Here is a 24,849-nt window from a genome sequence, read left to right as displayed (position 1 = left end):
GTAAATCTAGATAAGGCAATATGTTATAGAGCAGAGATATCAAATATGTGGCCCACAAGACTCTGGAGACTACCAGGACCAAATTAGAATGTAATTGGTGAATATTTACCGAAACAATTAAAAATACAATGAACCAGAGATGACATTAGATTTTAAAGCTAAATCCATATACAGCCAGCAAAGATGCTTATGTAAGGAATAGTGGCACCTGTTTCTATTTGAGTTTGACACCCTTGGAGGAGAGGCTAGAGTACTGGACTTGGGACTGGAAGACCTGGGTTTGAATTCTACCTCAGACACTTGCTACCTCTGAGACCCAGGGCAACATTTCACATCTCTAGTGCTCGATTTTCTTATTTATAAAGGAGGAGGTTGGGTTTGATAACTTCTGCAGCCCCTTCAGCTCTACACCTCTGCTCCTATAAGTATGTCCCCTCGGGGGAAGCAGACCCCAAGGATTCCTGACCCCACATGGAGCACTTTGGTCACCACACTCCACCCACTGCCTCCCTCTAATAAACCACTTAATCTTCACTACAACCCTGTGAGGTAGGTGCTATTATTAGCTACATTCTTCAGATGAAGAATGGGGCAGCTAGGTGGTACCATGGATAGAGTGCAGGGCCTGGCATCAGGAAGATTCATCTCCAAGTCTTCTTGAGGACATTTTGTAATTTGGATCTCATTAACATGTTCCAGAGCAGGCTTCAGGGTTAAACAACTGATTCTTTCCTTATTAGCTCATCTTACCACTTATATTTGCTTCACTGACATAGGCATGGCTCCCGGGAGCCAACCTGGACAGTGGTTTCATCTTACTTTCACCAAATTCCATCAGCTTTCATCAACTTAATTTCATCACAATTTTTTTCTTTTCATGCCTTTTTAAATCATATAATTAGGTCTACATCATGGTATGCAGCTGACTCTGGGTTGTCAGTGGAAATAAAGATCTGGCAGATTGCACCAAGATGGAAAGGCTTCAAACAGCAGCAGTTATAACAACTAATATTTATATATAGTTTACTATGTGCCAACCACTAGAGCTTTGCAATTATTGTCTCACTTCATCCTTAAAAAACCCTCGTGAGGTAGATTCTATTATCAGAAGCTACCTCATTTCACAGATGAGGAAACTGAGATTAAGTGATTTGCCCAAGGTCACATGGCTCGTAAGGGTATGAGGCCAGATTTGTACTCAGGTCTTCCTGACTTTAGGCCTTGCACTCTGTGTACTGAGCTACTTCACTGTTTCTCATGAGATCCTGGTAAAAGACTATATATTTTCAACCTAACTAAGAATGAAGGGGATATCACTATAAGGAAAGGTAACTTCTAGGTAATAAATTATCTGTCCAGAGCAACCCATGAGATTAAGAATAATACAATTGGTGAGCAATCCCATGTGATCCCTTTTTGCTTATGCAGTGAGGGTGGCAAAATAACAGAAAAGAAAACAGAATGTCCTGAGAATCAGATGGCTCTCGGACTATCTATAAACATTAACTTATGTCTTGATGTCCTAAATTTAAGATCTTTGTCCAATGACCAGTGAGCTGACATAGTGCTTGAGGAATGGAGTCACAGAAAATATGACGTTTAAAAATCAGATCTTTATTAATCTCTAAATGGAAGAACATTTCTTTCAATTATTTAAAAGTATTATTCTGAGAAGAGATCCATAGGCTCCCTTAGCCTGCCAAAGGGGTCCAGGATAGAAGAAAGGTTAAGAATCCTTACCACAAGTGAAACCAGAAGACAAAAGGAAGTTGGCATTATTGGGAGGTTAGGTTATTGGGGAGAGCCAAATAAAGAAGTTGGTAGGTGTCATTTTACTGTAAACTCAATGGCAAGAAGAGAAGTCATTTCTTGTGTCATTGGATGATTTTACATTTTAGAACACATAAAAAGACTACCATGACGATAATTGTAGTTTATTTGCTAAAATTTATTTAAGATGCAAATATAGAAAAATTCAATGGAGAACTCATTATACTCCTTCAAATTAATCAATGATGTGTAGTATTTGTTACATAGGGTTTTTTAAAGTAAACAGTAAGAAATGAAGAGGCATGGTTTCATACTGGATCCTCTGTTTTGTGTTGTGCTGTGCACATCAAAATGCTCTTTTTCTTTTTGTATTTAAGTTCAAAATGAATTTTAAAAAATTAAAAAATTAAACCAGCATAGACATTACTAGGTAATTTCAAGGCAAGATTGGGTACAACAACATAGTAAAAAATGTTGGAAAATTTGACTCAAGATTAAGGAACAAAAAGAGTCCAAAGTTGTCCACTACACAGAAGCCTCTACCCACTTACAATTTAGAACTACTTTCTTCCCAAAAAAGTCAGGAAGTGTTGGCTATAATCAGTACCAAATAATATTTAGAAAGGTGGTGATTGCAATTTTACAGGAAGCAACTGGTTCCTGAAATAAAGGATATTTCTAAGTCCCATAGAGTTGTAAGAGTAAGGATTTAAAAAAAGACAACTACAAATTAGAAGATAAAAATGAGAAAAAGATATATCATGAAATGAAACCAACTCTAACCTGATCTATTTAAACAAGATATTAATATACTCACATTTTTTTTAGAAAATGGGCAATGGATAAAAGAACAGGCATTTATAAAAACTATCATAATATCTTAAGGAAGTTTGACCCATGTAAATCAATTGCTACAAGGAGGCCAAAAGAAACTAAGAACCCTATCAGCAGCAGCACCTGATTGCTTTGCCAAGAAACACATGAAAACCAAGAGCAATGTTGATTTCAAATTTAAACATCTTATAAAATATTACAGAAAAATATAGTGGGAAATTATGAGTAGGATTGCCTCATAAAAATAGTAAATGAAAGGAGGAAACAAGTTTCCAGAAAGTTTGGCAAAATGTATAATGAAAGCATTTAAGGATGAATTAGGACAACCAGGGAGTAAAGTATGGAGGGGAGCAGAGTACTCAGAAATTTGATCAGAAACCACTTTCCCATCAAAAGCTAATGCATACTGCAATAGAACAACTGTTTTGGGACTTTGTCATATCCCCAATGTGTAATATGAGGATTAAAGAAAACAAAGTCAGAAAGAGAAGCTACATAGACTAAGTAGAGAGGAGCTCCATCTGTCTGAATACCTAAACAGGGAACACAAAGACTACTAGGAATGGGGAGGGGGGGGAATATGTAGAAAGAAAAGGAAAGGTTGGGGCTGATCAAAACAATTTTAAATATTTCAGTTACTTTTGCCAACTACAATTATTCTTTCTCTGTACTTAAACTCACAATTCTCCAAACCCATTCTTTGCTTTCTCATGCCTTTGCTTATGTTACTATTCCTCTATGCTTGTAATGCTCTCCTCTCCGCATCCCACATATCCCTGTTGAAGTTAACCATCTTTTAAGACCCAGTTTGGATCTCCCTTTCTTCTTGAAGACTATCCTTTTCCATGAACTTAAAATTATTTTCCTTTCTTAGAAGTCTCACTCTCATAGATATCACTTTATTCTACATCCCTTATGCATTTGCCATGATAGAATTTAGCCTCTTTACTTTTTGACTTTGTATCCCTACCATGTAACACAGTGCCTACAACATTATTTGTTAGTTGACTCTCCTCTATATTAGACACCTCTGTGCATTCTCTCTCATGTTAAATTGTAAGCTCCTCGAGGACAGAAATTACTTCTGATTGTCTTTGTATCTTCTCCATTCCTGAATCATTGCTCTATATATTGTATGCATTAAACGAGCATGTTGTTGAAAATGAAGGGCTGAAATAATTAGAGTAGACCATATATGGTGGTCTGGCATTTTTTTCCAATGAAACAAAGATGTAAGCCAAGAACAAGCACCCAACCATGCATCATTTTCAATTTCCAATTCTGCATTCTGACACCATGCAATTTCTGTGTAGGTACACCACCCTGGTTGCAATGGTGTAATTCACTGCTATGGTTTCTGGTGTATCAACTTTCATTTGCCTTTTAGTGTGACAATTTAACAGATAGGGTGCTAAGATAATTGCCTCCATTTTCTTTCAATTTTCTAGGGGTTGCAAGTTAAACAGGGAAAAAATCTATTCATCAATACTGGAGGCATTTATTAATCACCTGGTAGATTTATTTAGTATCAAGACAATGTCTAGGAAGAAAAATTCATTGCAAACACTTTTCAGGGGCTTGCACATTTTCGACAATTAAAAATGTGGCTCTAATTCACATAACAGCACATCCATCTGATTAACAATAACCCTTTTGATAAATGAGTCTATGTTTGTAAGTCTGGTTTGTTGTGAAAAGTATAGACAAAAAGTGCTGACTGGCTGCAGGTGATGCTAATTGGGATGAAGATGCAGGTGCTCGAACTTGACCATGACATTAGTTACAAATCAAGTGCATTGTACTCAGAGCATAAATGTGGTGTGTGGGTGGGTGTGGGTGTGTATGCAAACAACTACAGTGGGTACCAAGTTAAAAATGATAATACTGATACCAGTAGGAACATTTGCATCAAATGAAGAAAGGAGTATGAATAAAGTCAATGTATCTTTGGCCATTCACTTATTCACTTACTCCACTTTCCATGAGCCCCATGGGATGATGCTAAAACAGCGAAGGGGATTTAGGATGCCCTCCATTCTCTTCTAAAACATTCCATCTCTCTCTTTCAAAACACTTATTCCTTTCATGAAGTCTCCCCAGATGAATCCCACTAGATTCTGGTCACTTTAACTACTCCAAACCTTTGGTCTATAACGCTAGTCTGTAGGATCTATAGTAGCAAGGAAGCATTTATCATTTCAAGCCCTACCTCTTGCAATGCTTAACACAGTTGTCAACATACAAAAGGGGTCTAATGTTTGGTGAATGCATCAATAACTATATAGCTGCTGGCAATTGGATATTTCCATATGTTACTGTGTGCTTCATCTCTTGTATATCTTAGAGAAAATGTTATTCTTTCTCGTTTCTATAAAATTTCTTTCAGATCGGGGCCCTGTACTGGTTATGATATCCTGCTCAAAATGTATTCCTTAAATAGCCAGAGATTGAAAGATGTGAGGATCTGAGCCCACACCCCCAAAAAAACCAATTAGGGAGTGGTTTCAGAATAATTTTGATGGTCATTGTCACATTATGCTAATTTTCAATCTATTACTTCGTGAGAATCACAGGGTCATAAATTTAGAGGAACCTTGGTGAGGGATCCTCTAATACAACCCCAGTTGTTGAGGAAAAGGAGATGCAGTGAGATTTTACAATGTGCCCAAGGTCACACAGGTAGTAGGAGACACATCTGAGATCAAACCTAGGTGCTTAGATTCAAACGCTGGGCCCTCTCCATGACATCACACTCTCACCCATTATCCATTGTTAGTGAATTCAATCTTTTTTGTTGGAAGATGGCTGTTTTTTATCGCAGGAACAGGGGCTAGAATCATGAAAGGCATGTCTGACTGATAATCAACAGCTGGGAGAATTCAGGGCTGCAATGAACAGTTTTCTGGTTATGAGTACGTGGGATTGTGGTGAATTGCATAGTTTGTGAAAAATATTTGCAAGGTAACATTGACCTACAATTTTCCTTTCCCACAAAGCATGGAACTAGGAGAAATGATCAAACTACATCCTTGATCCTGTGTCCTTGATTGTGATGGTTGTCAAGTGACTGAGGATCCTGTCAGAACTAACCTTACAAGGAGGCAGGGAAGGTAGAGAGACTGGAAGCTCCTTGAAGCCTTGGTTCTATTTGTATCCCGAGAATTTAGCACACTGTCTGGCACATAGTGGGCCCTTAATAAATGTTTATTGATTGATTGGCTGAGGTAGTAACTTACATGGTGTACTTTAGAGGCCCAACCCTGAGAAGACTGTAATTTCATTACTTTAAGGGAATGTTAACTGAGGCTATTTCTTCAAACAACATAGATCCCCACTTGCAACATATAGTCTTAGAGTTGTCTGAGTCACCTACAAGTTAGATGACTTGGATACAGTCATGCAATCAGGTACAGGACTTGAAGCCAGGTCTTCCTGATTTTGAGATTTTCTTTGCATCTCTTGTGACCTGATGCCTCTAAACCTGTCACATTTTTTGAATTCCCTTGAATTCTCAAACATCTTCTTTTAAACTACAATAAAGAGCCCCAAAATAATAAATTCAACAATCAGCCTATAAATAATAGTGAGTTATCTGTTCTTTAATTGATGCATCAAAGCAGTTTGGAGTAGTTGAAAGAATACTTAACTAGAAACCAGAAAATGTAGGTTCCATCAGGCCAACTTAGAGAACCAGAGGAAATCCCTTACAACTCCATACCTCTGTCTTTCACACATGCATGTTGTGAATATTAAATGAGACAATCTATAAGAAAAAGCTTTTGAAAATAGAAGTTTCTTTAATGGAGCATTATGGTAGTTTGGTCACATAGGGAAAGCACCAGTTTTGAAATTATAGGAACTAGAATTAAATCTCATCTCTGCTATTTACTTCCTGTGTGACCTTGCGCAAATGATTTCACTTTGTGTCTCATTTTCTCCTTCTGTATAACGGGGGCAAGGGGACAGATTAAAGGACCTCTGAGGTTTCTTACATGTCTTAATCTAGAGGGGAAAGAGAGACAGAGACAGAGGTGCAGATAAGCAGACAGAGATCGACACAAACAAAGAGAGAAACAGATTATGGGAAAGAATGTGGAAAAGAAGAGGAAGAATGAATGGAAGCTATCTAGTTAAAAAGCAAAATAATAAATGAAAAGAGGAAGAATGAGGGAAGTCAAAAGGAGAAGAGAAGGGCCATATTCTGCAAATATCAAGGCTGTAGCTCAGGGGATCAGAAGAAGGAACAGCAATGGGGCAGTGAAATTCAGTGATCCTTTATGATATAGATAATCTCAGAGGAGAATAGGAAAGCTGGACTGCCATAAGCAGATTGTTTCTGTCATTACCACTGCCTTAAGTAATTTTCTGGGAGAAAACAAAACAAAACAAAGAAAAAATAAAAATAAAAACAAAAAAAAACAACTTGTTCTCTTCAGTGGAGAGGCAATAGTTGTGGGAAGCATGCAACATAAACCTGCTTTAATAATTCTGCTTCCTGGTTCCTGATTTGGTATGTGCACTATTTGTTTAATAAAGGCAAATCACAGGAACTCTGAAGAGAAATAGCCTGAAGGTGATAGAGGTGAGGTGTTAGTGTGGAGTAGTCAAAGGAAGAGCAGAGTTAGAGCCAGAAATCTAGGTCTGACTCCTAGCCCTGATTAGCTGTGTAACCAAGGGCAAGTCACTCAGGTTCACTGACCCTAGTTCTCTCATCTGTAAAGTAGGAGTAAAAACACCCTCTCTACCTTCCTCATCAGGCTATTGTGAAGAAAGTGCTTTGTAAACCATGAAGTTCTATACAAATGTGAGATATTATTATTTATGTTCAATTTTGGCCTCTTGCTTTGGGGACAGAGGATCTGAGGTTTTGTAATAATATTGGACTATTTCACTAAAAGTGCTGACACAATGAATCTTTAAAAAAAATCTTTCACAGAATAATTTTATATTGCTAAAGACATCTATTACATTTCTGTATACATAAATAAGAAATAGTGTTGTCCCAAAGGATGATAAATCTAGTCAGTGGGTAAAATTTGTACTCCACATAAAATAGTATTCCTTGACATCAATCCTGTCAAATACTCTAAAAAGAATCAACATTAAAAAAAATAGTACAGTGAATAAAACAGCTGGTGAGGAATGTTTAAAAATTCAGTATATGTTTCTACAGTACATTTGGAAATTCATACTGAATACGTGAATAAGCATGTGTTCACATAACGAATGACATTTGTCAATTCCAAAAGACAACAATGGTATTATTCTCATGCAGCAAAATCATTGTTCATCTTAATGCCATCCAGGCTCCATAGAGCGATGACACCTTGTGCCAAATCCAGTTGTTATAATATTGCAAACTGCTATAGCATAGATGTACTTTCCAGCACACGACCTATGCTGAGGGCTTGTTTAGGGAGTCCTTGTTAAAGAATCTTCGTGCCTCAATGCTACTGAGGGAAACGGAGTAACGAGATGGGTTCTGTCTTCTGTATTCAATGCTCTCAAATATGGCATTCTTTATCACCTGCAAAACAGAAACAACAGATTCATTCAATACGTGTACTCATCACCTCCTACATGCAAGGTACTGTGTGGAGTGCTAGAGATAGAATAATTGAAATCTTTTTAAAAAGACAGTCACTGTGGGTGGAGCCAAGATGGCAGCTCGAAAGCAGGGACTTGCGTGAGCTCCCCACCAGGTCCCTCCAAAAACCTATAAAAAATGGCTCTGAACAAATTCTAGAACTGCAGAACCCACAAAATAGCAGAGGGAAGCAGGGATCCAGCCCAGGACAGCCTGGATGGTCACTGGATAAGGCCTATCATACTCGGAGGGGAGGGGAGTAGAGCCCGGTGCCAGCGGAAGCAGGACCAACCAGACCAGGAGCCGGGAGGAACAAGCCCTAACGCCCTGAATCAGTGAGCTGTGGTAGTTAACAGACTTTTCAACCCACAAACACCAAAGACAACAGAGAAGGTTAGTGGGAAAAGTTGCGGGGGACAGAGTAGAAGGAGTTCGCAGTTTGGCCACCATGCCGGTGGCGGCAGGGGTAGTGCAGCTACAGAACTACAGCTGCAGTTGCTTGCAGCCCCAGGCCAACCTGGTGGGAGGAATTAAGTGACAGATCAGAGCAGGAGTGCACAGTCTGCTTAAGATCCCAGTCAGGTCCTGGCTGGCAGTTCATGGGAAAGGAGGAGTGCTGGTGTGGCAGAGCTGGCTGTATAGAAATAGCTCTGAAAACAATAGCACATCCCCCCAAGCTTGGAACAAAGTATTCTTTACTCTACAAGCAGTCATACCCTGCTGAAAAACTCAAGGGTCAAGTAAGTTGGCTGGGAACATGGCCAGGCAGCGAAAACGCACTCAGATTCAGTCTCAGACTTTAGAATCTTTCTTTGGTGACAAGGAAGACCAAAACATACAGCCAGAAGAAGTCAACAAAGTCAAAGAGCCTGCATCAAAAGCCTCCAAGAAAAGCATGAACTGGTCTCAGGCCATGGAAGAGCTCAAAAAGGATATGGAAAAGCAAGTTAGAGAAGTAGAGGAAAAATTGGGAAGAGAAATGAGAGTGATGCAAGAAATCCATGAAAAACAAGTCAATGACTTGCTAAAGGAGACCCAAAAAAATACTGAAGAAAGTAACACCTTAAAAAATAGACTAACTCAAATGTCAAAAGAGCTCCAAAAAGCCAATGAGAAGAATGCCTTGAAAGGCAGAATTACCCAAATGGAAAAGGAGGTCCAAAAGACCACTGAAGAAAATACTGCCTTAAAAATTAGATTGGAGCAAGTGGAAGCTAGTGACTTTAGGAGAAATCAAGACATTATAAAACAGAACCAAAGGAAGGAAAAAGTGGAAGACAATGTGAAATATGTCATTGGAAAAACCACTGACCTGGAAACTAGATCCAGGAGAGATAATTTAAAAATTATTGGACTGCCTGAAAGCCATGATCAAAAAAGAGCCTAGATATCATCTTTCAAGAAATTATCAAGGAAAATTGCCCTGATATTCTAGAGCCAGAAGGTAAAATAGAAATTGAAAGAATACAGGGATTGCCTCCTCAAAAAGAACCCCCCCAAAAAAGCTCCTAGGAATATTGTTGCCAAATTCCAGAGCTCCCAGATCAAGGAGAAAATACTGCAAGCAGTCAGAAAGAAACAATTTGAGTATTGTGGAAACACAATCAGAGTAATCCAAGATCTAGCAGCTTCTACATTAAGGGATTGAAGGGCTTGGAATACAATATTCAGGAGGACAATGGAGCTAGGATTAAAACCAAGAATCACCTACCCAGCAAAACTGAGTATCACGCTCCAAGGCAAAATATGGATTTTCAATAAAATAGAGGACTTTCAAGCTTTCTCAGTGAAAAGACCAGAGCTGAATAGAAAATTTGACTTTCAAACACAAGAATCAAGAGAAGTATGAAAAGGTAAACAAGAAAGAGAAATCACAAAGGACTCACTAAAGTTGAACTGTTTTGTTTACATTCCTACTTGGAAAGATGATGTGTATGATTCATGAGACCTCAGTATTAGGGTAGCTGAAGGGAATATATATATATATATATATATATGTGTGTGTGTGTGTGTGTATGTGTGTGTGTATGTATGTGTATATATGTGTGTGTGTAGGTGTGTATATATGTATGTATGTATATATATATATATATATATATATATAGAGAGAGAGAGAGAGAGAGAGAGAGAGAGAGGGAAAGAGACAGAGAGACAGAAGGCACAGGGTGAGTTGAATATGAAGGGATGATATCTAAAAAAAATAAAATTAAGGGATGAGAGAGGAATATATTGAGAGAGGGAGAAAGGAAGAGATAGAATGGGGTAAATTATCTCACATAAAAGTGGCAGGAAAAAGCAGTTCTGTAGGAAGGGAAGAGGGGGCAGGTGAGGGAGAATGAGTGAATCTTGCTCTCATCGGATTTGACCTGAGGAGGGAATACCATATATACTCAATTGGGTATCTTACCCTACAGGAAAGAAGGAGGAAGAAGATAAAAAAGGGGGGATGATAGAAGGGAGGGCAGATAGGGGGAGGAGGTAATCAAAAACAAACACTTTCGAAAAGGGTCAGGGTCAAGGGAGAAAATTCAATAAAGGGGGATAGGTTAGGAAGGAGCAAAATATAGTTAGTCTTTCAAACATGAGTATTGTGGAAGGGTTTTACATAATGATATGCATGTGGCCTATGTTGAATTGCTTGCCTTCTTAGGGAGGGTGGATGGGGAGGGAAGAGGGGAGAGAATTTGGAACTCAAAGTTTTAAAAACAGATGTTCAAAAACAATAGCAATAGTCTGCAATGCAATTGAGGAAATGAGGTGCATAAAAGAAGTTAAAGTAAAGGCCCACAATAGCACACAGGCTGACTCAGGGCCTAAGTAATAGATTACAGCCAGCTCGAATTGAATGATTATAAATAATAGCCAATACTTGGAACAAAGTATTCATTAGATTTCAAATCAAAATTACAGTGAGAGAAATGCGTATCAATTATGCAGAATTAGTTAATGTCATTTTTATTTTTCTATGAGTAATATGGTAAATTTACACAGGCATAATCTATGCAATCTGGTTGTAAAATCTGTAGCCTATTATATCTGCCCAATATATGTTTATCTATATAAATATATGCACCTGACTTGTACTTCATCAAGCAGTCCATTCAGTTATTCTTCATTAAGCACCTACTGTATGCCAAAGATTGTGGTAGATACTGGTGATACAAAGATAAATATGAAATAGTCCTTATCTTCAAGTTTATATTCTCCTGACGCCTCTTACACTCCACTAGATGAATTATGACAGTATCTTCAAGTTTCCAGCTCTCCTTGAAGTTGTTATGGATTTCAAGGTCAAAGTAGTAATTTTGAGCCTTATAACTTCACAAATCACAGGTTATTTTATCTTTACTTTTTCTGTCAATCAACTCTTTAAAGACTGATTTTGTAGAACCACAATGGAGGAAGAATGACAAAATCCCCAGAGTTGCCCTCTGCTTATAAAAACAGTATTAATTATGACCTACTACATGATAAAATAATAATATCAGGAAGCCAAAGAAACATTTAATTGTAAAGTTGTATTTTCTTTGAAACTTTACTTTTGAAGACATGACCAAGCTGGTGTATTACTTTGGCTGTGAATTCACACACACAGAATATTATTGCTACCCCCTCCCAAAGGTTAGCAGTATCTGTGTTTAAGATGACTATTTGTATATTTAAATGACTTAAATTAGTTTTCATTCTGTGTATCTTCCTTAGAAATAATCCAGCTTTACTGAAGGTCTAACATGATACTTACATCGATGTTATTCAATGTATTGAAATGCATTAAATCGTGAAGTCTTTTAAAAGCTTGATTTGGATATTGAAAGTTGAATGTGGAGAACGGAGATTCAGGGTCATCAAAAATATCAAAATCAGCAAAATCTTTCTCTTCCTGTGTTTCTCTTGGGATTCCTATGGCAACAGAATGGATACAAATGATGCTATTAATTTACAAAGAGTAAACCATTTCTAAATGCCAACTAACACCCGTGTTGAATTTTCCAAACTTAAATTTGGAAGAATTTTTACAGGGTGTCTAGGCTAATTTCTTCACCAATGAAGAAATTCTTTCTACATCATTTCTGCTAAAAATCATTCAATCTCTACTTGAATACTTACCCGGTAAGTAAACTCACTCCTTTGTCAGTTAACTAGCTTATTTTATTGTTTGATAAATTGAATTGTTAAGAAGCACTTAAAAAAGTACATCCTTATGTTAACCTAAAACCTGCCTCCAAATAACTTCTACTTATTGGTACCAGTTCTTCCTCTTGGGCAACTCAGTCTTCTCCATCTTATAGATGATAATCCATAAAATATTTGGTGATCACTATTAGGTTTCCTTGAAATATCTCCTTTTATTAAATATTTCTAATTCTTTAAATCATTCCTCATGGTCTTTGGGTTCTCTCTTTTAACACTATTTAGATTACCAATCATCAATTATCTTCCTGGAGTGGGGGCAGGGGGTCCATATTTCAACATACTCTGCAGACGGGAACTGACTCACAGAATACAGAGGACCCATTTCTTCCATTATTGGGAAAACTCTATTTCTACTAAATTAGCCTAAGTTTACATTAGCTCTTCTAGCTGTCATGTCACACCACTGATTCACATAGAACTTTTAGTTGATGAAAGCTTCCAGATCTTTTTACACAAGCCGTACTTTAAAGCTAGTTCCCGCCTCTGACCTCCTACATTGCCCTGCTATACCCCTCAAAAAAAGAAAAAAAAATGTCCGTTTGATAGAAATTTCCATAAATCATTCCCAACTCACCAGGAGCTTTGTAATTCCTGAAGTTGATATTGGCCAGAACAAAATGGATAATGGTTGGGCAATCTTTCTCTACATCAGGATTTTTGGGTTTGAAGACATAACATTCCTTCAGACCTTCTCGGTCAAACACATAAGGATCAATCTTTGGAAAGGAAAGCTTATTCATTTTAGCCCACTTTTCAGCAAGCAGAATTTCCTAGGGAGAAAACAGAAATATTTGTGACACCTGAAGTCATCTCTTTCCCAGGTCTTTCTTCTCACTGTCTAAACACTCAAGAAGAGATAAGGACCCCGTCATATACCTTCTTTATTTGAGCAATATGTTTTCTAACTCCAGAAGGTAGCTTTATACCACTAAAATAAAGTTTAAACACTTCATAGCTAGGATCTTAACCAAGACTTCTCCTAAGAAAATTTATGGAACTTATATTTGAATATTATCTCAATAATCCCCATTACACATTCCATCACCCAACCCTGAAAAAATAAATTTGCAGATGGAATCATAGCCAAGAAAACAACACTACGCTAGATGTCAAATATGTTTTTTATGTGAGCCTATGAACACACTCAGAGAAATGTAAGCACTACGAAGGTAGGGATTGTTTCCTATTATAAGCGGCCAGTACATAAAGCAGTGCTTTATACACAGCGTATAGGCACTTAACTGTGTGTACTTATTAAGTTGAATTACCCTCAGTTCAACTTTATTTATGTCTATGAGAAGCTATCAAATTATAAATTCTAAGCTGGTTTTTCCCCAATAATACTTCCAAAGATAATAAATACCCAACATCACAGTGGTTGTCAGTGAAAAGTCCACTCTGCGAATGATCAATTTCTTATTTTAAACTTGGGGGTTGGGGGAATAACACTAAACACTTAATAAAAATAAGAAAAATAAATTTTAAAAGAAATGAATTGAGTCATTGACCAGTTTGTTATATCTACACAAACAGCCACAACTACTAATATCCATTCAGGATTATTCAAGGCAAAACCAAAAGGAGACAGGAGTATGGGAAAGGAGGAAAGAAAGGCTAATGATTTGAACATAATGACTCAATAACCTGACTAGTTATATTTCCCTTACTGCTTGGATGCATAAAAGAAAATGGAAAGTGAAATTCATAAGGAAAAAAAAAGAACAAGCTATTTTTAGATAGATCCTTTCTTATTGGTAGTCAGGAAGATTAGAGATTTCCGTTTACGAGATCCTGAGGGACTGCATTTAAAAAGTCACAAATTTAAAGTTGGAGGGATGACTGTAAGTCAGAGGAGTCAGACTATGATATTTGATGTCTTTTTACAGAAGGAGTAAAACTCTGACACATTATTACTGGTCCAAGAATTCTTGCCAGATTTTTATTTTTTTCATTTAATTTAACTTGATTTCCAGCCAGGTACTGCAAAATTATAGAAATGTGCCAGAAGTTTACCTTTAGAAGCACTTTTTGGGGGTCATTTAAAGAATCATACTTCCATGAAGTCAATCACAGGAAATGTTGGGTTTTTTAATCCTCTCTTCTTACATATTTTTTATTTGAATAGTAACATGCAGAAATTTGCAATATGACTTCCAAAAGGGCAATTTGTAAAATGTATAAGCTTGCAGAACCAAGAGAATAAAATACACAATGACAACAAGAATGTGTACAAAACTAATGCTAATTGGTGGCTGAACTCAGCTGAATTGCAGACCAATCTTGGTACCAGAGGAGATACTATAAAAGACAGCCCCTGAGTCTTTTCCAGATCTACCCTTATGATCTTGGTACAAAAATGGGAAACTACAATGTACAATAATTCTATTTTTCAGACACAGTAGTTTTCTTGGTCAGTTTTACTGAACTATTTTCCTTTATCACAAGGGAAGGTTCAAAGGGGAAATAACCAGTATGAGAAACAAAAGACACCACTAAAACTAGAAAGAAAAATTATTTTAAAATATATGCTCACTCTGGATCTTAAAATATATTTGAAAAATTCATATAAGCTGACTGAAAGCAAGTTAATTTAGAGAAAAACATTTAAGTAGATTAGGGATCAATTAAAAATCAAAGTAATAAGTAAGCTATACAAGAAAAAGGAAGTCTTTACCTCCCCTCCTCTTTTTTTTAATAACTTGGGGTAATTTTTGATTTCTAAAATGTCTTTTAGAACAACATTTAAGTCACTGAAAGTAGATGAGGAAAGACACTGGGAGGAAGAAAGGAAGAGAGAGAGAGAGACACAGACAGAAAGACAGACAGAGAAAGAGAAAGGAAGTAATTAATTTTTCCCCAAAACTATTTTCTATTTTTTCTTCTTAAATTAAAGCTGCTGTTTAATTTCTGCATGGTTTTGAGTATATAAAACATTGCTGATTCTCATGTCTAATATTAAGGATTTAGGCTCGTGTCCCAGATAACATTGCTGAGTAGTTGGGTGGCTCCACTGGAATTTTATCATAGAAGGAGATTACTTCTCACTGATATGCCATGTCATGGGTGTAGTGGAATGTTTTAGGGAACCAAGAGAGTCATCACTCACCAGTATAGGTTCTTGATGTTGGGGGTCACATAATAGCAGTAGAGAGTCAATTAAGACCATTTAAGTTTTTGTTTCTTTGGTTTTTGTGTTGATTTTGATAGCCCTAGTCATAACAGACTTTTCTTTGATTAGACAACTGAACAATCCAAGGTTTGGTTTGTGCTACATTTAGCAATTATTCCATGGTAAAGAATCTTAGCAATATAAACTATAGCACCACTTTTTCCATGATCTCTTTGGATTATTACTTAGAGTTGGGGGTTGGTTAACATTTCCTCTCAGTTCCTATGTGTGCTGCACTAAAAAATTCTCAGTCTAGTTTTCATTGACAGGGCACTGACCTTCAGGAATAGTTATAATAGAGATGTCTTACAAACTAGAATCACTCATTTTTGCCTTTATTGAAAATCATGGGAACATTTCTCAGAGGCAACTAGGTGGCATTGTGGATAGAGCACTGAACTTTTCATTCATTCAAGATATATTTATTAAACATCTACTATGTGTCAGGCACCATGCTATGTTCTAGAGATACAAAAAGAGGCAAAAGACAGTGAATGCCCTTAGGGAGCTTACAATCTAATGGGGGAGACAACGTGCAAAAAATATATATACAAAGTAAGCTACGTACAGGATAAATAGGAAATAATTAAAAGTGGGAAAACACTGGAATGAAGAGGAGTTGGGGAAAGCTTCCTGTAGAAGGTGGGATTTTAATTGGAACTTGAAACCAAGGAAGTCAGCAGTTGAAGTGGAGAAGGGAGGGAGAGTGTTCTAGGTATGGGGTATAGCCAGAGAAAATGCCCAGAGCTTAGACAGGGAGGGTTTTGTTCATGGAACAGCTCAGAGGCCAGTGTCACTGAACTGAAGAGTCAGTATTGGGGAGTAAGATGGAAGAAGATTGGAAAGGTAGGAAGGGGCTAGGTTATAAAGGGCTTTGAATGCCAAACAAAACACTTTATATTTGCTCCTGGAGACAACAGAAAGTCATTGGAATTTATTGAGTAGCGGGATAACATGATTGGACTTGCATTTTAGGAAAATCACTCTAGTGGCTACATGGAGAATGGATTGGAGTGAAGAGAGACTTGAGGCAGGCAGATCCACCAGGAGGATATTGCAGTAATCTAGGTGTGGAGTTCAAATCTAGCTTCAGGCATTTACTGCCACGTGACCCGAGGCAAGTCACTCAACCTCAGACTCCAACTCAGTTTCTTCATCTGTAAAATGAGTATAATAATTGCACATACCTCCTGGGATTGTTGTGAGATATTTGTAACCATTTTGCAAACTGTAAATTGTTATATAAATACTAGTCATTATTATTTTTATTATTTTCCTCCCAAGTCCCAAAGTAATCTTTATTAAGAAGACACAGAGGCCTTTCAAATGAATTTAATAAAATCATAAATACTGAGTAAGAAAGGAATTTGGGGATCATACATGTAGAGCTGAAATGGAGGTCAAATAGTTCAACTCCTTTTTTTAATAGATTAAAAAAAGAGGCCAAGACCAGTAAGTTATTTGCCAATTGTCATATTAGTAGTAATTGATGGCCCCAGAATTGGTATCAAAAACTTCTAACTCAAATCAAGCAGCTTTCTCAGTACATCACACTGCCATTTTTTCTGCTACCTCCTCTTCCCCCACCAGTGGCTAAGCATTTGTTAAGCACTTACTATGTGTCAGACACCAGCAATCCAATGAAAGGTAAAACCAAGGTCCTTGCCCCCAAGAAACTCAAAGTGTAATGGAGGAAACAACATGCAAATAACTAGGCAGATACACGATATGTACAGAGGAAATAGACAATAACTCCAGAGGAGAAGGAACTAGCAAATGAGGGGTCCAGAAAAGAGGGATCTGAGCTGAGTCTTGAAGGAAGCCAGGGAAGCCAAGAGGGGGAAGAGAGGAGAGAGCATTCCAAAAATGAAAGAATGATGATGAGAGCTGGACAGTCACATTCGAGAAACATCAAGCAGCTCAGTGCAGCTAGACCATTGAAATTCAAGCCCCCCCATGATTCTCCAATTTTCTGATAAGAATTTTTTTTTACTATTTTAATCTCAAATGTAGGAAATGAGTTAATGCTGAATCAACTTCATTAAATCCAAGTTCAAAGTCTCCTATTAGTACATTTTGGAACTGGTCTCTTCCATTACACAGTATTTTGATAGGCCCTCCCACAATTTCCAGAGATTTCTCACATGAACTTCGGAATTCTATTTTTAATACTGACCATGCAATATAACCTTTAAAAATATTAGTCAGTGATAAGAATCTGCCTATGCTATGATGTTATTTGTTGTAGAAGTAAACCAGTTAGTAATACTAGGTTGTAGAAACAAAATTTTGATGGAAACATGCTAAAAAAAACTCAAACGATGTTTTGCTTCAAACAGGAGAGTCTATGTAATGTTTAACTGGGAAACAGATGATTTTTTAAGCAGCTTTTTCCTCAGTCGTGAAAAACGCCTCTAATCTATAAAAAAAGTTGGAAAAATCACTTTCAGGGAAGCAAGAAGAATAACAACACAAGTTTTTAATTCATATCAAGTACTACTAAGTATACAAAAGCTTGTCTGGAGACCCCCAGCCTCCACCTAAATCATAGTTAATGAGTCAGACTATTTTTTTTCCAAGAATTAACCTGTTACGGATTCTTAACATTGCTTAACCTTCAGGAAATGAGGCATGGCATTATGAAAAGAACAAGCCAGTATCTGCCTACTGGACAGATGGTTTCCAATGAAAATATATCTATTTTAAAAGTTATTTTTTTCTGCCATAGTTAATTTCCCCAAAATCAAATGTAACCCACCAAAAGAAAAGGAGATTGTGGTAGGGGAAGGGTTGTCTCCTGACTAACACTCTTCCCGTCATTCTCTAAGCTCTCAAGGGTTCTCGGAATCGATATGAGGGCAAACTATGGTGTCACTAAGCCTGACCTTGAAAAGGGGTGCTTATGGTTAGGAAACACAAAGAAGGAAGCAAGAAAAAGGAAACCAAAGTCACAGAAAGAGTATGGAAAATTGTAAACAACATTTATAGGAAGTCCTGAGCCTGCATAGTGAGGACTATACAAGCACAATGTCTGGAGTAAATCCTGCACTACTGATCCAGTACCGTCTGAAGACCAAGATTGGTGACCTTAGCCAAATCTTGGAGGCAGTCTTGTTATCTGTACAGTGTACTTAATAATGTGCCTCAAAAGGTTGCTAGGACCACCAAATGAGGGAGTGGAAATGTTTTGAAAACTATAAAGAACTACAGAAACATAAGGCATTACTATTACATTTGAAAGCAACAGAAATGGATTACCTTAAAAGGAGGACTGGAGTCACTTGGTCTCGCAGAAAAATCAAAGGAGATGATGAGATCCACACCTCTCTGAGGTCTCAAGATCAGAGGATATGGTAGATTAAATGTGAGCCCACTATCAACCACATGGATCTTTTTACTTTTGACATCTAGTGGCTCATAGATTCTCTCAAACTCATCAGGATCTAGTGGGACAGGGAGGGGGGGAGGGAAGAAGAGAAAGAAGAAAAGCAATTAAAATATTAAATTAATGTTTATTATTTATTCTTCAGTATCCTGTGGGGATAAGGTTATATATACTGTAGCTATATGCCATCCCTGGGCTATACATCATTTTGAAGAATTTAAACATTTCTATCAGTTCTGTCTTGTATTCAGTACTTCTGGGATTTTATCATGTTGAAACAACAAAAGAATTCAAGTGAATGGATGACCATATCATCATCATCATAACCACCATTATAACACTAAAACACAGCTACACCTATATGATGCTATTTACTCATTATTGCTAAAGCATTTCATTTAAGTTACTAATTCTGGTACTAGTGATTCATTTGCTAGAGGCTCTCATCCATACTCACCAATCTCTCTTCCCCTTCTCCTCTCCTGCCTTTCGTTCACTTCCTCTGCTATAGTACCCAGTATGCTTAGCCAAGTCAAAGATTAGAGGTTTTGTTTGAAGTTGAATGAAGCAATCCATCTAAATTGAGCCCTCATTTTAATGTCTACCATAACTAATAGTGTTGATGTCTACAGAAAGGGACTGCATAAGATGACCGAGTGACTATTCATAATATGAGGGAGAAATGCTTATAAAATATAGATAGTAGTTTTATGGTTACAAACAGTTACATTTAATAAACATTTCTTCTCATTTTGAATCTATAAAATGATTTGTTCTTTCCATTATAGCTTATGGCATACACAAGAGAGTCAGGAATTGCTTGATCTCCATCAACACCAAAGGCACCTGTGTTCTCTGGGAATAAAGGGGAAAGAAACCTCTGCTGATATTCTTCATAGTACTTTTTAGACTCAACTTTACACTATTTAGTTTCTGAGACATTAGCAGTAGTAAATTCCTCTTTAAATAAACAGTATGTTAAAACTCTATTCACACTATTGGAGCAATGCTTTGGAACATCTGAAGTTAATTATCTAAGCAAATATGTTGACTTCTTTGAAAACTAATCAATTATGGTCACTGTTTTATGTTCATTGAATAAAGTTCCTCCATCAATTCACTTTCTTTTTTTAAAAAAATTCAGATTTATTTATTTTTAACATTCTTTTCTTTTTAAATTTTGAGTGCCAGATTTTCTCCCTCCCTCCCACAACTCCATTACTCATTGAGAAGACAAACAATATCATATGAATTATAGATGTGAAATCATGCAAAATATATTTCTATATTAGCCATATCACAAAAAGGGAAACCCAGAGAAAGTGAGAAAATTATACTTTAATTTCCATTCACAAGTTCTTTCTCTGGAGGCGGACAGCATTTTTTCATCATGAGTCCTTTGGAATTCCCTTGGATCATTGTATTGATCAAAGTACTCAAGGATTTCACAGTTGATCCTCATTACAACATTGCAGTTCTTCTCACTTCACTTTGCATCCATTCACATAGGTCTGGTCATGTTTTTTTTTTTCTGAAACCACTCCCTGTGTCATTTCTTATAGCACAATAGTATTCCATCACAACCACAAGCCATAACTTGTTCAGCCATTCTCCAATTGATGAACGTCCTCCCAAATTCCCAATTCTTTGCCAACAAAAAAGAGTTGCTATAAATATTTTTGTACACATAGGTCCTTTTCCTTTTTCTTTGGGCTTTTTGAGGTATAAACCTAGCAGAGGTATTTCTGGATCAAAGGGTATGCACAGTTTTATAGCCCTTTGGGCATAGTTTCAGGCCACTCTAAAGAATGGTTAGACCAATTCACTATTCCACCAATGATTCATTAATGTACCTATTTTCCCTCAAGCAATTCACTTTCTAGGTCAGTTTGCTTTATATTCTACTTTTCTGCCTTTTATTAATCTCAGCAAGCTCAGCAGATGGGGGCAAAAAATGTAGAGAAATATGTAATCATGATGAAATTTCACATTTGGAACTTTCTTTTTTTTCTTTCTTTTTTTGCAGCACAACAGACACTTTATTCCATACGTCGAAGATTGAAATTGCAAGAGACTAAAATCAGTGCAGAATTTCTCTGGTCTAAAGGACTAGGCTAGGGTATTTATGATTCTGGCATATAAAACTAACAATATACTGCCTGGAAGGACATGATCAACAGAAGAGACTGACCATATCTAGAGCCATACTGTACTCATATTTGCAAGCTGTATAACAATGCAAGGCAATACTTAATGGTAAATAATTATAAAGATTTACATGCAACTCTACACAGGTTACATCATTTATCTACTAAGTATTTTTCCCATAAGGTGAAGACATGGCCTTAATATTCTGTTCACAGTAGATAAAAAAAGAGAAAAATAACTGGTAATAGACCTGTTTGTCAGTTTCTATAGTTACCTGCCACAACTGAAAAAACCCTGAAGAAATAAAGAAATTTCTTTTTATCCCCCTTATTTAAATTGATTTGCTAGTTAAGTAATTCTGTCTGTAGTAAAAACACTGACTTGATTGCATCAAAGGGAGTATTTATTACAGTTTGTCCTTACAGATTCACCATCAACAATGTGGTGGACATTATGTAGCTGGTATCAAAGAAATACTATTATGCTCTGTGTGTGTTTTAAATGTCCACAACAGGCAGGTTACACAGAGCATCACAAAAGGGAATATGTAATGTGTGATACAGAGGTTTATTTAAGAATTCTGGATGAGGCCCTGGAGAAGAGGTGTCTCAGTTTTAAGTCATTTCTTAAGAAAGAGGGAGTTGAGAAGAGAAGAAGAAGAAAATGAAATTCTGGAGAATAGCTTGTTCAGAGGAGAATTCTGTTCACTTTGCAACTGACTAAAATAGACAGGGTTACAGGGTCATCAAATTGTAATAGTGGAAGGAGGTAAAAGAAGTTGTTCTTGCTAAACTAATCTTACTTATTAAGTCTTCTTTCTTTCTTCCTTTCTTCTTTTCTTTCTTTCTTGCTTTCTTTCTTTTTTTCTTTCTGATATGGAACCCTAAAAGTCCATCTTTCTTTTATCTCTGGTCAGATCTGTCATGAAGCGGTTAACCATTTCTATTGGTTTGGAGTTCCTTCTTGCCTCCCCCAACATGTGGTCGATATTCTCTCCCCTGTTGGTATGGTACTTCCCAATTTTGATCTGAATTTGGGATTATTCTCCTCTGACAATTTGAAATATAACCATGACCAGCAAATGTTTCATTTACAGGATGTGCATGATCAGATGTCTGAATATGATAAGAATTGAAAAGTTGAGCAATGAGGATTCAGAGAAATTTCCTCTGATTCCTAGGCCAAATAGAGAAGACAAATAGGCCCAAGTGGAGGATGACAAGTCTTTGTTTTCTTTGTGGTTTATCAAGGTTGAGTTCTTCCTGCCACCTAGCAAGAGGGCCATTGAACAGTCTAGCTGAAGTATTTGTAGGTAGCTCCTTATGAGTGAGGGAAACAAGGATGACAAAGGGTGCAACTGTGACTCTTTTTTGCTGATTGAGTAAAAACATCTAGGTTGGAAAGGAAGAAATAGCTGAACAGAAAAAGGACGTAACAAGTGTTTTCTGAATTTTCCTTACCCCTAAATCCACAGGAAAGGTGGAGATGACTAAGAAGTTGATAACATGTAGAAACCAGCCACCATTCCACAGAAAATACCATTTCCTTCATCTGTGTAGGGGCAAACTTTCAAGTTGAAGAAAAATGACAATGGTTTCTTACTTCATTGTGGCATTTTATTTCATGCTTCCTGAGTCAGTCTGAAGGTTGTACTATTTGAGAGTTACAGGAAAAATGGGATTTGACTGAATTCCATCATAAATATTCATAGAAGTTTGGAAAACAAAATAATCTATTTTGTGAAGCTGGTCTCAAGTCCAAGTTAGCCATGTAGGGACTGCCCAATAGCTTCTTTTGTCAAGGACATGATGCTCCATTCTCTTTGAGTTATGCCCCTAGCATGCATATTCATTTTTGGATGTTATTCTTTTGGGGGGGATAGCATTTTTTTTATTTTTAATAGACTCTTGGGAGAGACAAGGACAGAAGCAGAAATCTAATAAAAAAGGAAAATAAAACCTTTTTTCAAATTTTAAAAAATATGCTCCCAAATGATCTGGAATGGACCCCCTGTGGTGGGTTTATGGGAGGATATGAACAAGAGTCACACAGAAATGGGTAGAAATAAATGGGTTGAGACTTACACACTGTGGAAGGGACTACCCCCCTCAGTGAGATCACATATCCTTTGGAGTATTGGGGGGCCCCAAAGGGGCAAGAGCATGCAAATGTAAGTACCCTCACAGAGACTTTATAAGATGCAAAGTTAGTATGGTATTTCCAAGAAATCTCTTGTTGGTTCCCCTCATTTCTACTTAGCATGTTAATGTTTAGACTTGCCACAGTCTAATGCAGGGAATTTGAGTTATCATCAGAAGACTAGGTTACACCTTGCCTAGGTATGGACCTCTAATTGTCCTGGAATTTGAATCTCTGGAGCCAGCCCTGTCTCAGTGCACCCCTGCACAGTAATGCTTTCCCAAACTGCCACTTTGGTCATGATTCTGCTCAGGAGCCCATTTGTCCATTCTTTAAGGCAGAAGTTGTAATAGTGAGGCAGATTGTATTGAGGCCAGAATAGTGGCCTCACATAGTGGTATGTTAGCTAAAGCTTTACTACCCAGAGAACTAAGATGAAGTAATGTCAAAGTGGCTGTGAGAGGAGAAGGAAAGACACGAAGACAAAAAATCTAAAAAGAGAGAGAGAGAGAGAAAAGACCTCAGCTTCCTCAACTGTAAAATGAGGACATTGAACCAGATGGTCTCTGAGGTCCCTTTCAGCTCTAGATCTATTACAGTCAATAGTCAATAAACATTTAAGTGCCTACTATGTGCCAGGCACTGTACTAAGTGCTAGGGATACAAAAAGAAGTAAATGTTATTAGAGGGCAAAACCAGGAAATTTTAGAGAGAAGAAATATAGGAAAAGGAATTCTGTAGGAATCCTACTATAGGCAGATGATATATGGAAAAGAGGGTTTATCTGACCAAGACATTCTTCTGAATATATTGGTATCCCAAAGGATTTTCTGTAAGTCATTAAGTGTTTCCCTTGTTCCAATCAAGTTTTAATAATTTGTTAAGATTTATATTTCCTAGACTTATTCCACTATCACATCCATAACATAAGTACCACTTGGGTTGGAGAGAGAAGCAAATGACAATTGGACTTTCTTTATCATCCTTCCAGTGTACTTTTGAATTCTGAGAACTAATAAGGAGAGTGTATTGCTTCCCATGATATTTATCTGTACTATATGAGAATATAGTATGATAAAAGCCCATAATATCTGATTATAGTATATAATATATAATATATATATAATATATATAATTATATATATAATATAGTATGATAATAGTTTATCATTTACGACTTTCAAATTCAGCCATTGTCTCCACTTTCTATTTCCTTAAAATTTTTAATATTGCCTTGTAATTGGACTTCTTAAAGACAGAAGACTAGATTCAAATCCTGACTTTGTCACTTAATACATATAAATTCTGACAAGATTCACTTCTATGAGTTTTTCTTTCTTCATCTATAAAATGAAAATTATAGTATCCACACTAATCTTAGTTTTTCCCTCTGAGACTACCTTCAATTTATCCTGTATATAACTTATTTCTACATAGCAGTTTGACTATTGTCTACCCCATTGGGCTATGAGCTCCTTGACAACAGGGAATGTTTTTTGCTTTTCTTTGTATCACCAGCACTTAGCATGTTGCCTGACGACAGTAATTGACTGACTGATCTAGAGCTTTAAGATTTTGCAAAGCACTTTACAAATATCGTCTCATTTTGTCTTTGCAACAATT

The 24,849-nt window shown here is 36.9% G+C and overlaps 1 protein-coding gene across 1 annotated transcript in view; it reads right to left on the bottom strand.

Annotated features, from left to right (window-relative positions):
- Positions 1-7,532: 7,532 nt before the first annotated feature.
- Positions 7,533-24,849, bottom strand: part of PLA2G4A (phospholipase A2 group IVA) — a 165,248-nt gene continuing 147,931 nt past the window's right edge. Inside the window, exons 15-18 of the mRNA XM_036753292.1 lie at positions 18,813-18,997; positions 12,960-13,155; positions 11,934-12,091; positions 7,533-8,131 (exon numbers count right to left, since the gene is read on the bottom strand). Coding sequence (XP_036609187.1) covers positions 8,000-8,131; positions 11,934-12,091; positions 12,960-13,155; positions 18,813-18,997 — 671 coding nt within the window. The 3' untranslated portion in view covers positions 7,533-7,999. The remainder of the gene's footprint in view (positions 8,132-11,933; positions 12,092-12,959; positions 13,156-18,812; positions 18,998-24,849) is intronic.

The sequence above is a fragment of the Trichosurus vulpecula genome, chromosome 4 (assembly GCF_011100635.1).
Source record: "Trichosurus vulpecula isolate mTriVul1 chromosome 4, mTriVul1.pri, whole genome shotgun sequence".
Lineage (NCBI taxonomy): Eukaryota > Metazoa > Chordata > Mammalia > Diprotodontia > Phalangeridae > Trichosurus > Trichosurus vulpecula.
This window is presented reverse-complemented; position numbering and strand designations above follow the sequence as displayed.